Raw genomic sequence first — 13,933 nt, 5'->3', positions numbered from 1 at the left:
GTGCCTAAATATTGCCCTATTGCTTGTTAATGACCCCAGAAGAACTCTGTGGCCTTCTCTTTTATGTGCCTAGAGTCTCCATCTAATTTTGTGCTTGAACTAGTCAATTTTATTTGTTGAGTTGATAAAGATGAAAAGGTGTGGTGGTCTCACACCTGTGGTCCCAGCTACCTGGGAGGCTGAGGTGGGAGAATTACCTGAGCCCAGAAGGTTGAGACTGCAGTGAGCCATGACTGTACCACTGCACTCCAGCCTGGGTGACAGAGTGAGACCCTGTCTTTAAAAAAAGATTAAAAGGAAACATAAAGAAATGACCATCAGGTTAAGTTGGCTTAAGACGCTTTTACTTGGAAATTAACTGAGAAGACAGTTTATGACTTATGCAGTTTCATTAAAATAATACATGAATTCTCTATACATTAATTTTTTGATCTATTGAGCAATTTTTCATGCCAAGTTCCCTCTAGAAAACTCTTAGAGAGATTGTTCATCTAAATCTTCCTGTTTCTAGTGATAAAGCAAATTATTATTCTTTGCATTTACTGTCTTCTATAAGAGTTTATACATGTAAGAAAATGACATGATTTTCTGCAGTAAATAATAAAGTATTTAAAATATATACTTTGATAGAAATTGAACTGAATGAGTGGTTTTCCAATGTTTCTTGGCAGCAAAAGCCTTAGTAAAGCCCTTTAGTAAGGCTAATGCTGGAACTATTCTTCGCCTCATTCCCCTGGGAACTTAAGGAAGCTCCTTCCTCTCCCTCTAGAGCAGCAGTCCCCAACCTTTTTGGCACCAGGGACTGGTTTCATGGAAGACAATTTTTCCACGGACAGGGTGGGGGCACAATGGTTTCAGGATGATTCAAGTGCATTACATTTACTGTGCACTTTATTTCTATTATTATTAACGTTGTAATATGTATATATATGTATATATTATTACATGTAATATATACAGTGACAGATCATCAGGCATTAGATTGTCATAAGGAGAGCACAATCTAGATCTCTCACTTGCACAGTTCATAATAGGGTTTGCCTTCCTGTGAGAATCTAATGCTGCCACTGATCTGACAGGAGGCGGAGCTCAGCTTCACTCGCCCCATTCCCCTGGGGCCTAAGGAAACTTCTACCGCACCCTCTAGAGCAGTGGTCCCGTTTGCAGCCCAGTTCCTAACAGGACAGTACCCAGTTCTTGGCCCAGGGTTTGGGGACCGGTGCTCTAGAGGCCTGGTTGAAAAATACTGTACCAGAGGACTTATCCCTTCTAACCCAAGATTCTAATTAATTCTCATTGTTTTTCAACTTTAATCATTCTTAAAGTGATATGTATTTTGCTCTAACTTTTGAAAATGTTTACCATCTTTCTCCTTTATCAAATTTACAGTTTTTTTCCTGCCAGTGAAGCAATTATAGGGTATGGCTGCGTGTCCATTTCAGCTGCTCTGAATGCATTCTATCCACAGGTTCACTGTTGACAGGGATCATCTAGTGGTAGCTGATGTCAGTGATGATGACAGCGGGACCTACACGTGTGTGGCCAACACCACTCTGGACAGCGTCTCAGCCAGCGCTGTGCTTAGCGTTGTTGGTAAGAATGAAAACAAAAATAGCACAACTGGCTTCCCTGCATTTGTTGAAAAGAAAAAATAAGATAAAAATTATAAATATCAAATATTTGCTTGTTAATATGCATGGTTGAGTTCATACCCATGTTTTTCTTCTTTGAAAGATGCCTTGGAGGCAATGATTTCAGTATAAATATACTGTGTAGCAGCACTGGGTGAAATGGTGGATATGCACATTAGTAACCTTTTTTGTAATAAGGAGAAATGATCTGCTTGTATCTAAAACTGAAGACTTTTTTTCCTAAATTGTTACTGCATGTTTATCAATGCTGTGTCTCACAGCTAAGCATAGGGCTTAATTTTATAACCTTGAATAATGTACAGTCTTTGTCATCTTGTGCTATCTTGTATCTTTCCATTACTAATTTTGATTAAAATCCTTTATATTAATGTCCTTTCTAGCTCCTACTCCAACTCCAGCTCCCGTTTACGGTAAACTAATATGAGTCTTCTTTCTCTGTTTTCTGTCAAACAATTTCACATTTGCAGAAAATATTCCTAAGTTTCTTTTCTGTGTCATGTAATTGTGTTTCTTAAGGAAAAGGGCTCTGTCAGTTGTTATGTTGTGTCACCCATTTACTGACAATGAATCATTTCTTCATCATAACCCCAAATTTTTCACCAAGTTCGTTGCCAGTTCTTTCTAAATAGTTCATGTGCTATTATAAAATCACTTCATTTGATAGAAGTCCCTCTTTGATGCAATTTACTTGTAAAGTACCATAGTGCTTTTTCAAAAGCCATCATCCACATTTTACAGAATGAAAAAGCTATTTCTAATATCATTCTACAAATTAGGCTTTCACCTCAATTTATTAAAAGTTGTTTGGGAAAAATCTTGTTTTGGGATTCCATTTTCAAGAAATGTATATGGGGAAAAATAGATGTTTAGAACAACATTTAACTTTTATATCAGAGAAAACCGACTCACCATGTGTTAACAAAAGATCACTCAAGAAAGACCAAAAGGAGGGGCACATTCATGTTGTGTGGCTTTTTGGAATCTGGAAAATAAGTCAGAAATCATTTCCAGAAATCTTTTTATTTAGAGAACCTTCATCTTTATTCAGTACATCAATACAAATATCAATTTTTAGCATCTCAGCTGATTTTGCACAATATTATTAATATTGTATCTAATTATCCAGTATAAAACCTGTGCTTTGTAGACATTTACTGCCTTATGACTGATAAGAAAAAAAAAGCACATATATTTTATGGTCTCTGGTCCCCTAAGAGCCAGAGATACTCCTAGGAGCAAGGTCAAATAAAGGCCTGGGGGGAACAGTAACTCTCTGGATCTCAGAAGCACCATTAGAAGAGGCAGACATGCTTCTAGGACACCTTCATCCCAACATGTGTCTGTCTACACACTGTTGTCTTCTGGGAGTAAACACACTTATGCATGCTGAGGGCTACCTCCATAGCATCTATTTCAGCATTCTTTCGCAAATATAAATATTCTTTCAGAGCCCCAAAATCTGTTATTCAGCATTTTTTTAGAAAGAACATTTGAATTTTCTTTAAACAGCACCTTTTATTTGCCTATATTTCTTTTTTCAGCAGTTGCTGTCTCTATTTCCCACGTATTAGAAATTAAGCTTATTATTTTTCATGTTTGTGCCCATTCATGTTTATGAGAAGAAATGCTGAGAGTGCTGATGAACCACATGTGTCTGCTTCACTGGGTTTGGTTACAAATGCTTTCATTTCCTTTGAAAAACAAGTGAGCAGAACTCATTGATGGGTTATCTTGTGTGTGTTCGTGTGTTCCCAGCAGCCTCAGCTGTGCACATTTCCTTTCAGTTGCATGCTCATTGACTATCAAGTGTGCTGTGTCTTTAAGATGTCCCCTCTGTGAATAGTATCACGAGTAAAGGAGAGCCTCTTAAAGATGGATGGGTGACCATGATGTGTGTATATTTGGTCTACAGATGTCCCAAATCCTCCCTTTGACTTAGAACTGACAGATCAACTTGACAAAAGTGTTCAGCTGTCATGGACCCCAGGCGATGACAACAATAGCCCCATTACAAGTATGTGGTATTATTTGCTCTATTACCGATCAACTAAATGGCCATGTTTGAAGCACTTTGTAACAGTCAACTGAATTTCCTCACAAAGGTATTTACTGGGATTCTCTGCTTCATTACTGATAGAACAAAAATATTTATTTATGTCCTTCCTCTCTTCAGAGCTGAAACTATTCCTGGTTACATCTTCTAGAATAGGACACCCCTTAATTGCTGAAGATGTTGATTAATCAAATACACTGTCATTTGTGTTTAAGCTCCATAAAAATCACTTTAAATATCTACCATGTAGGAAGATACACCTTAAATTGTTTATTTTGCCCATTTCTTCTGGGAGAAAAGGTTAGGAGGAGCAAGTGCTGAGTAGCTCTGTCTTCGTATTAGGAAATTGAGACTTGATGAGTAAAGTAACTTTTCAACCCACTGTTGGTAACAGAACTGGTCGTAGATAACAGGTTCTACCTTAACTTCCAACCTAGGTCTCTGTCTTTCCATTAGCCCCTGCCACAAAGTTGCCCATTCAACAATGTGAGCTTCTCACCTTGGTGACATAAGCCTAGGGCCTAGGAAATAAGATAAGGAAGGACAATGTCATAAGGATACTAGAGGAGCATAATAAGATTAGACTATAGGTAAGATTAGAAGTTTAATTGTAAAACCAAAGAGATACTTAAGAGGCAGACACAATCAGGTCAGGTGCCTGAAATACATTATTACCTTCAGGCATATACTGCAGGAAGACTAAATTCCTTTCTGATGACTACCTAAGATGATTCTGAAAAGATAGGTGTGTTGATTTATTGCACCTTCTGGTAAAGTAGAATATTTCCACTAAAATTTAACAAAAGCCTCTCCTCTATCTTGTGTTGTTTAATGGTGCTCTTTTCCCTACTTGAGTGTTCAGTGTCCTTGATCAGAACACAAATTCATCCAGGCCCAGTCTTCTAGCTCATTGGGTACATTAGCCAGAGTTAGCTGGCTAGATGGCTTGGAGACTCTTTTTTCCTATATTAAAATAATACCATTAGATTTCAAGGCATTTCTACTCTTTCATTCATTTACTCATTCATTCAACAGATATTTTTGAGTGCCTACTGTGTGCCAGACATTGTTCTAAAACAAAATGGTCAAAAATCTCTGTGGTTATGGAGCTTATATTTTAGATGAGGACATAAATAAGATAAAATTAATAATACATTATTAAGTATAATGTCATTATATCTGCATGTAAACATATACACACACACACACACACATACAAACATACACACACACGCAGAGGACTCAGATCTACCTTCAAGAGCGAACCTGCTGTAAGGAGTGTTAACCCACAGCCTCCATCTACTTCTCCTTCTCTGAGGCTCCATTGCAGAGTTCACATAAGGCCATGCTCCTTGGGGTGCTTCAGTGACTGGGCACAGCAAAGGTCCCAGAGGTCACATGTGCCTAATGCAGAACTCCTCCTGTGCAGACTGTACTCTGGGCTCCTGGTTGACCTGGCTGAGACTATCCCAGAGCTATACTATACTGCAGTCTAAGGCTCCTCCTACTCACTCCTCCTTCCCTCCCCCTCTTCCTGTTACAGATGTCAGACCAGCATTGTGGTCTGAAGGTCTTCCCTCCTTCAGGCTTCCTTGCTTCCTCTCCCGTTTTTCTTCCATGGGCATTTTCCCAAACCGACCTCTTGACTTCTTTTTTTTGAAACAGAGTCTCACTTTGTTGCCCAGGCTGGAGTGCAGTGCCCATTTGCAGTGTGTTCACGCCATTCTCCTGCCTCAGCTTCCGCGTAGCTGGGACTACAGGCACCCGCCACCATGCCTGGCTACATTTTTTTTTTTTTTTTTGTATTTTTAGTAGAGATGGAGTTTCACCGTATTAGCCAGAATGGTCTCAATCTCCTGACCTTGTGATCCACCCGTCTCGGCCTCCCAAAGTGCTGGGATTACAGGCGTGAGCCACTGTGCCCGGCCACCTCTTGCACTTCTAATTCTGTCTTAGCCTTTGCTCCCTAGAGGACTCAAACTCATATATATCTATTAATACATATGATTGTGTTTATATGTGTTTAGGGCATGCAAAAAACAAATCAGCAGAAAGAGATGTGGAGCTAGGGGTATAATTGTGAATAGTGTGAATAGGAAAAGCCGCATTAAAAGAACATTTGAATATGTCAATCAAGACAGGGGAGGGAGGTCAGTGAGCACACTATGCAGTTGTCTAGGGGAAGAACTTTCCAGCAAGAGCAAAGGAAAAGAGCAAAGGCCCTAAGACAGGGCATGTCTGCTAGGATGCCAGTATGGCTGCAGTGAAATGAAAAAGAGAAAGTGAGGGAGGAGAGAAGGTCAAAGAGGTGAAGAGTTAGGCGGTGGGTGTGTAGAGTGGGAATTGTGCAAGGTCCTGTAGGCCACTGTGAAGATGGGAAAGCCCTTGGAGGGTTTTAACAGAGGAGTGATGAATGAATAACTCTGGCTTGTCTATTAAAAATAGTGTATAGAAGAACAAGAGGGGAAGCAGAGAGACTGGGTAAGACCATGGTTCCCAAACTGTGCACTGAAGTGCCCTGTGGTACCTCAGTGAATTCACAGGGGTACCTTCCTTGGAATAATTTTAAAGTTTTAACTTTTAAATTCTGATATTAAAAAACCACAGTGACATCTGTCAAACATCACATGAAATTAGCTTGAGGCAGATTATAGGTTCAACTTTATATCCAATGTCATTTTGTGATAATGTGATATCTCTGCAAAGCGTTTGCTGTGATAAAAAGCAAGTGCCACATGGAAATCAGTGGGGAATAGGAAATGTGGAAGGTGGTGTCCAATCTGTTTACAAGGTTTGGGAACTTATATAAGAGAAGCTTTACATTGTTAAGATATAAATAGATTTAAAATTGTTTAAAATTTAAATTGTTTACATTTATTTAAGATATAAATACATATCAAGTTGTATGAACCTAGCTACTTAATACATGAAAACATTAGGTAATTCTTTTGGCCTAAGGGAGCCATGAAAAATAAATTACAGAGACACTAAGTACACCATGAACCAAGAAAGTTTGGCAACTACTGAGTTAGGAGGTTATGTGATAATTCACACAAGAGATGAAGGTGGCGTGGAATAGGCTGAGAAATGGTCAGATTTTGGGTATATTTTAATGGTAAAGGCCATTGTACTACCAAGAGTATGGAAGAAGTAGGGAAATAAGAAGAATTCCAGATTTTGACCTGGGTTGTCACTATCAATTGGAGAGGAAGATTAGAATTAGTTTTGGTACTATCCAGTTTTAGATGCTGTCATGGACAACCAAGTGGAATTGTCAAGCAGACAACTGGACTTTCTGAGTCAGCAGTTCAGGGAAGAGGTCTGGGCTACAGATATAAACATGAAAGTCATCCATTTATAGGACTGGAGATCACCCAAAAATGAATGTGGACTGAAAGGAGAACTCCAAGGACTTAGTTTTGAACCACTGCAACACATATAGTATTTTTAGTTCATCTTTTTGTTTATAGTGCATGTCATGGTACCTGGCACGTAGTAGGCAATCAGTGAATATCCAAATACCTATTATTTTACAAGGGTAAAATGTGTACATACCACAGAATTTTAGTAGACGCAGGGGGTATGCACTGAAAAGTATGTCTACCTCCCGCCCCTGTCTCCCAGCTCCTCTGGCCATGCCAGTGTTATCAGTTTATATTCTCTGAGAGGTAATATGCATTTATATGCAAGAGAATATGTCTGTTTATTTGTTATAGTAATTTTGTTTTACATTTACACAAGCATAGTATACAGCACACATGATTCTATACCCTGCTTGGCTGCTTGGTCTCACTAAACAATACACTTTAGAAATCATTCCATTTCAGTACATATGGAACAGCCCTATTCTTTTTTTTTTTTTCCTCTCTCTCTCTCTTTTTTGAGAAAGGGTTTCACTCTGTTGCCCAGGCTGGAGTGCAGTGGCTTGATCGTGGTTCACTGCAGCCTTGACTTCCCAGGCTCAGGTGATCCTCCCACCTCAGCCTCCCCAATAGCTGGAACTATAGTTGCACGCCACCACACCTAGCAAATTTTTTGTAGAGATGGGGTTTTGCTAGGTTGCCCAGGCTGGTCTCAGACTCCTTGACTCCACCCACCTGGGTCTCCCAAAGTGCTGAGATTACAGGTGTGAGCCGCCACACCTGGCCGACAGTCATTTTTAACAGCCGCAGAGTATTCCATTGTGTAGACATAGTGTAATTTGTTCAGTTGGTGTCCTGTTGATGGATGTTTAGGTTGTTTGCAATTAGGTTGTTTCAATTGCAAATAATACTGCAATGTTAATTCTTTCTCGTGTGTTTGAGCCATTTGTGTGAGCCCATTTATTCAAAATAAATTGCTAGAAGTAAAATTTAGTATATGCCTTAAATATTGACAGATTTTCTAAATTGTCTTATATAGAAGTTGTCCCAACTGACACTTCCTACAAAGTCAGATGCTTGATTCCTTCTGTCATAGTCAACAAAGTGTGTTAAACCTTTGATTATTGCCAGTATGTTTAGTGGATTTGATTATTGCCAGTATGTTTAGTGGATTTGATTATTGCCAGTATGTTTAGTGGAAAATGACACTCACTATTTAATTTATCCTATTATGAAAAAAAATTTGATCATCTTTTCATATATTTAAACTTTTTAGGGATATATGGATTAATCCTAAACAGTTTTAAGTAACTAAACTCAGCATGCTAGAGAAAGAATACCATATCTGGTAAAATCTAAAACTGTTTAGAATTAATCCATATATCCCTAAAAAGTTTAAATATATGAAAAGGTGGTCAAATTTTTTTCGTAATAGGAGAAATTAAATTAAATACAGTGAGATGCCATTTTCCACTAAAATGTTGTGTGTGCTTAAGTGTTGAGGATAATGATAACTCTGAAATCAAAATATTTTAATGGCATTTTTCTTGAAAGTAAAATAATTCATGTTGGGTTGCTCTGTTAGTTATCGCTAGCAGCTACCCCTGGGTTGACGGAATTCATGGTCTTGGGTTTGGTGTGTGTGTGTGTCGTGGCCAGAATTCATCATCGAATATGAAGATGCAATGCATGAGCCAGGGCTGTGGCACCACCAAACTGAAGTTTCTGGAACACAGACCACAGCCCAGCTGAAGCTGTCTCCTTACGTGAACTACTCCTTCCGTGTGATGGCAGTGAACGGCATCGGGAAGAGCTTGCCCAGCGAAGCGTCTGAGCAGTATTTGACGAAAGCCTCAGGTAAAGTGGGAAAGCGGGACTTCTAGGGTACAAAATGAAATAAAAAAGCTTTCCACTCTTCGCAAAAGACCAAAGCTTACGCACATGTGGCTGCTTAACTTCCAGAACCAGATAAAAACCCCACAGCTGTGGAAGGACTGGGATCAGAGCCTGATAATTTGGTGATTACATGGAAGGTGAGCTATGATGCCTTCAAATTTATTCGCTATTTTTTAGAGTGAAAAAGAAGTTGTTTGAAAATATCTATATTAAAATCTCATTTCACCTATTTCTGGGAAAATAGATAGATAGATAGATAGATAGATACATATATATCTTTACTTAAGAGGCAGTATTGTGTGGTTGTTAAAAGCTTGAGCTCTGGAGTCAAAATGACTTGGTGCAAATCCCAGCTCTGCCACTAACTCTTTGATCTTAGGCCAGTTGTTTAACATCTCTGTTAGGCATCTGTATGATGGGAATAATAATAGAACCAATTTCACAGTATTAAAGGAGCTAATACATATAAAGCACCTAGAACAGTGCCTAGCATATACACGTGCTCAAAAAAATGCTGGCTAGTGTTATCATAAAGAACCACCTGGGGCCAGGGCTGGGGCCAGTGCCTCACGCCTGTAATCCCAGCACTTTGGGAGGCCAAGGCGGGCAGTTCATGAGGTCAGGACTTCGAGACCAGCCTGACCAACATGGTGAAACCCCATCTCTACTAAAAATACAAAAATTAGCCGGGTGTAGTGGTGCATGCCTGTAATCCTAGCTACTCAGGAGGCTGAGGCAGGAGAATCGCTTGAACCCAGGAGGCAGAGGTTGCAGTGAGCCAGGATTGCGCCACTGCACTCCAGCCTGGGTGACAGAGCGAGACTCCATCTCAAAAAAAAAAAACAAAAACACCTGGAAGACATGCACCAAGCCATTCCCAGCAGTCAACTTCTTTAGTGGGGAAAGCTTATCTGTGTTTTCTGGATTTGGAAAATTAACATATATTTACTCATAATTCAAAACCTATTTTAGATAGATGCATACTTACATGTATACATATATGTACATACTTACATTTATACAAACATGTAGAAACAACAGAATGACAGGCTAGCCTTTTTTAATAGAGAGGAAAACAGTCCATAAGTTTCCATCTCCAAGTAAAATGGACAATGATGTACTATTGCACAAACAGGAATATATAAAGGATTCTATGTGACTGAAATGTCTTAAGAATCACCACCCTTGACTGTAGAGCCAGAGTTTGAAAGGTTTATATGGTATTTATTGCATCAAGTTAGTAATTTACAACCTTTGAAATGTTGATCCCAAACAAGCTTTGAATCTCATTGCAAATGCACAACTGACAGAAGGTCCCTGCTGAAAATAGTTAATAGCCTGTGTTTTAGTATTTCAGTGATCACTTTCTGTAGGTCTGGGGATTGGATTTACTGTTCCTGTAAAAGATTGTATAGTTGATGTGTGTTATAAGCTCTGGTTATTTGGCTTTTCTTGCTTTTCTTGCTTTTCTTGTAGCCCTTGAATGGTTTCGAATCTAACGGGCCAGGCCTTCAGTACAAAGTTAGCTGGCGCCAGAAAGATGGTGATGATGAATGGACATCTGTGGTTGTGGCAAATGTATCCAAATATATTGTCTCAGGCACCCCAACCTTTGTTCCATACCTGATCAAAGTTCAGGCCCTGAATGACATGGGGTTTGCCCCAGAGCCAGCTGTAGTCATGGGACATTCTGGAGAAGACCGTAAGTGATGTCGTTTCCTTTCTACTTTTCCCCAGCAAAACAGACTTTCCAAGGTGCAAGCCAAGGCCATTTGCAGAGCTGCTCAGGTTGCAAAGGAGGGAGGTGGCAATTATTTTGCATGACTTTGAATTTAAACAGCCTGCTGTGTAAGAAAGAGTTCTGAACATTCAAGGTGATTGAAGTATAGTTGTCCCTTGGTATCCTCCACAGGGGATTGGTTCCAGGACGCCCCGCCTTGGATACCCAAATCTGCAAATACTCAAGTCCCACAGATAGCCCTATGGAACCTGCCTATATGAAAAATCAGCCCTCCATATCCTTGGGTTTTGCACCTAGGAATACTGTGTTTTCCATCTTCTTTGGTTGTAGATGCAGAACCTGCAGATGTAGAGGGCTGACTGTATTTTGGGGGCAAAAAAAATCCATGTGTAAGTGGACCCATGCAGTTCAAACCCGTGTTGTTCAAGGGTCAATTGTACTTTTAAAAAAATCTTGTTTTCCTACTCAGGACGCTGAGGTGGGAGGATCCCTTGAGCCAAGGAATTTGAATCTAGCCTGGGCAACATAGCAAGACGCCATCTCTTAAAAAAAAAAGAAAATCTCTCACAAAGTAAAATAGATACCCCGAAATCTATGTTCAAGCCTTAATAATCCATAGAATAGGTCTGCAGTATGCTTCAAGCCAAAATTATTAGAGATAGTTATATTTATGGATGAAATTACAAATAACATTGATGCTTCTACCGCTTCCCTGTCCTTTTCCTAGTCCCAATGGTGGCTCCTGGGAACGTGCGTGTGAATGTGGTGAACAGTACTTTAGCCGAGGTGCACTGGGACCCAGTACCTCTGAAAAGCATCCGAGGACACCTACAAGGCTATCGGGCAAGTGAAGGGGGACCTTTTGTGGCTTTCTTTAGTAAGGGCAGCAGCGAATGCCACTTCTCATGCACACCACAGGAGGTGGGGCTTATTTGGTTCATTGCTTTGTGAACCTGTGGACTGAAGAGTTCATTTGGCTCATTGCCTCAGGTAGCCACTGCCAGAATTGACTTGAAATCCCACTGCATCCAAAATAAGAAAAAAAAAGTTTTCTCCATTTTTCCCACTGATGATCTAACATTCTACCAACTAAGTGTGTATACAAAATGGGGAAAATTAATTTTTTAAAGACCTAGAATATTACCAACTGTAGCTAGCTTTAAAGCAATATGGATCACATGTGTTGAACACACCAAATTATCCTGATAATCATTTAGGCATTTTTAAAATAATTCAGAATATACTTTAAGACAATATACTCTTAGCTAGGTCATTCTTATAAATATCCATTATCTTTGTTCTTGAGAAGTACTGAAAGATAAATATCCATTATCTTTTTTCTTGAGAGGCACTGATTTCATAGAGATTTTTTACTGATAGGCAGCCAAGCATACAGTCACTACTTTGATTTGTTAAGCCTGACCCCTAGAGGTCACTTTTTGTACTACATCACGTTCAACTTTTTTTCCCCGTAGCATTGCCAGATTCCATATAAATGTTGACTTCTCCTGAAAATGCCTTTAAATTCCTAAGAATTTAAGAGGACTTAGTAAACAACAATTCTGGATTTGTGACCAGAATTAATCAATACTTTCTTATCCATCTCTCCAAAACCTGTGCCTGCAATCGAATACAAAAAAAAGTATTTTAAACTAAGTGATACAGTTTGATTTAGTGGAAAAATTCTAGACTTTCCGTGGAGGATCCCCTGTGGCTCTTGATACCTCTGTGACTGTGAAGGTCACTTAGTAGCCCACATGTTCATCTGCACCATATGAATAACAGTAATAAAAGCCTCACTGTGGTGTTTAGGATTAAACTAAATGATAGATTATACATGAACATGTATTAATTCTGGAAAAATATGTAAACATTGGGCAGTATTTTTTATTTTTAGAATATTTTGTACAAGTAAAAGACTTAAATCCTATTGTCCTCCATTTGCCTCATGTTCTAGAGAAAACCATATGGGTCTCGTGCTGTTTTCATTTTCCTTAGACTCCTATGACGAAATAGTGTAGCCCAGCTTTGTCATGTGGCTGTAATTTAATTTCCCTTATTATTTATGGGCTTCTATTCCTCTTGCCTCAGAATCAATATCCATCAGTTTTGCTAGTAATTTTCTTCTAAAATATACCAAGGGAATTTTCTGGAAAAACAACAATTTCAATTTTGTGAGCATAAAGAATCTTGTTTGCTCCTTTGTGCATTCCTGACTTTCATTCTTGCTGTTTCAGATTTACTATTGGAAGACACAGAGTTCATCTAAAAGAAACAGACGTCACATTGAGAAAAAGATCCTCACCTTCCAAGGCAGCAAGACTCATGGCATGTTGCCGGGGCTAGAGCCCTTTAGCCACTACACACTGAACGTCCGAGTGGTCAATGGGAAAGGGGAGGGCCCAGCCAGCCCTGACAGAGTCTTTAATACTCCAGAAGGAGGTATGGAATGGATGTGTCTCTAAGATCTCGGGAACATATGGCATGGCCTGAGAGGTTTTGCCTGACAGAAGGGCTACTGATCAAAGTATATTCTGGAAGCCAAATGTGATTGAAATTTCCATAGATGAATACAGCACACACAAAGCTACCTAAATGTCAGATCATATGTGGCCTAAGTGTACGTAGAAGGCTTCAGAACCCAAAATGCTGCTCTGAAATGCCCTCTCCCTTGACTTAAAATTTTTCTTCACACACAGTGTCCGAAACCTTGTTACTTTGACATTTATTTGGATCATTAACTTTCTGACCTGAAAGAGGTTCCATAACCTCTCTGAGTGTCAGTAGCCTCATCTGAAAAGCATGAGAACCAAATTAGATAACCAACCGAAAACACCTGGAAAGGAAAATATTTCTATAAGTTATAGTTTACTTCTATAGCTTCTTTCTTAGTGCACTTTTCTAATGTATTAGAAAGTTGAACTGAGTTAGAAGGTTGCAAGTCTTGACCAAGTGGATTGGGAAGAAGAGGGAAAAGTCATTGCAGCTATGGGCAACTGCAAGGGAGGGAATAAGGAAGGACCAAATATATATTGATCCAGGAGTCGGGGAGAAGGAATTTGGACACAGGGACAAGGGAGCCTTTTGGTTGAGGGAGAGAGGGGCCCGTGTAGTAAAAAGGATGAGGATTTGAAAAGGCAATAAAATGGGCTTTACCTATTTTAAATTTGGTATGACAATGGCCAGATAGCTTCTGTAGCTTGCTTAGCTCTTTTTGATAAAAGAAGTT

At 39.4% G+C, this 13,933-nt stretch overlaps 1 protein-coding gene across 44 annotated transcripts in view; it reads left to right on the top strand.

The window, feature by feature from the left end:
• NRCAM (neuronal cell adhesion molecule) overlaps window positions 1-13,933 on the top strand; it is a 320,948-nt gene that overhangs the window by 274,084 nt on the left and 32,931 nt on the right. For 33 of the 44 annotated variants that reach the window (XM_055283686.1, XM_055283664.1, XM_055283662.1 and 30 more), the window contains 8 exons: window positions 1,469-1,593; window positions 2,033-2,062; window positions 3,565-3,666; window positions 8,727-8,924; window positions 9,030-9,100; window positions 10,440-10,665; window positions 11,432-11,547; window positions 12,942-13,146. In XM_055283686.1, coding sequence (XP_055139661.1) covers window positions 1,469-1,593; window positions 2,033-2,062; window positions 3,565-3,666; window positions 8,727-8,924; window positions 9,030-9,100; window positions 10,440-10,665; window positions 11,432-11,547; window positions 12,942-13,146 — 1,073 coding nt within the window. The remainder of the gene's footprint in view (window positions 1-1,468; window positions 1,594-2,032; window positions 2,063-3,564; window positions 3,667-8,726; window positions 8,925-9,029; window positions 9,101-10,439; window positions 10,666-11,431; window positions 11,548-12,941; window positions 13,147-13,933) is intronic. The other 11 variants (XM_055283659.2, XM_055283657.2, XM_055283698.2 and 8 more) reach the window with 1 other exon arrangement.

Source organism: Symphalangus syndactylus, chromosome 6 (assembly GCF_028878055.3).
Source record: "Symphalangus syndactylus isolate Jambi chromosome 6, NHGRI_mSymSyn1-v2.1_pri, whole genome shotgun sequence".
Classification (NCBI taxonomy): Eukaryota; Metazoa; Chordata; class Mammalia; order Primates; family Hylobatidae; genus Symphalangus; species Symphalangus syndactylus.
This window is presented reverse-complemented; position numbering and strand designations above follow the sequence as displayed.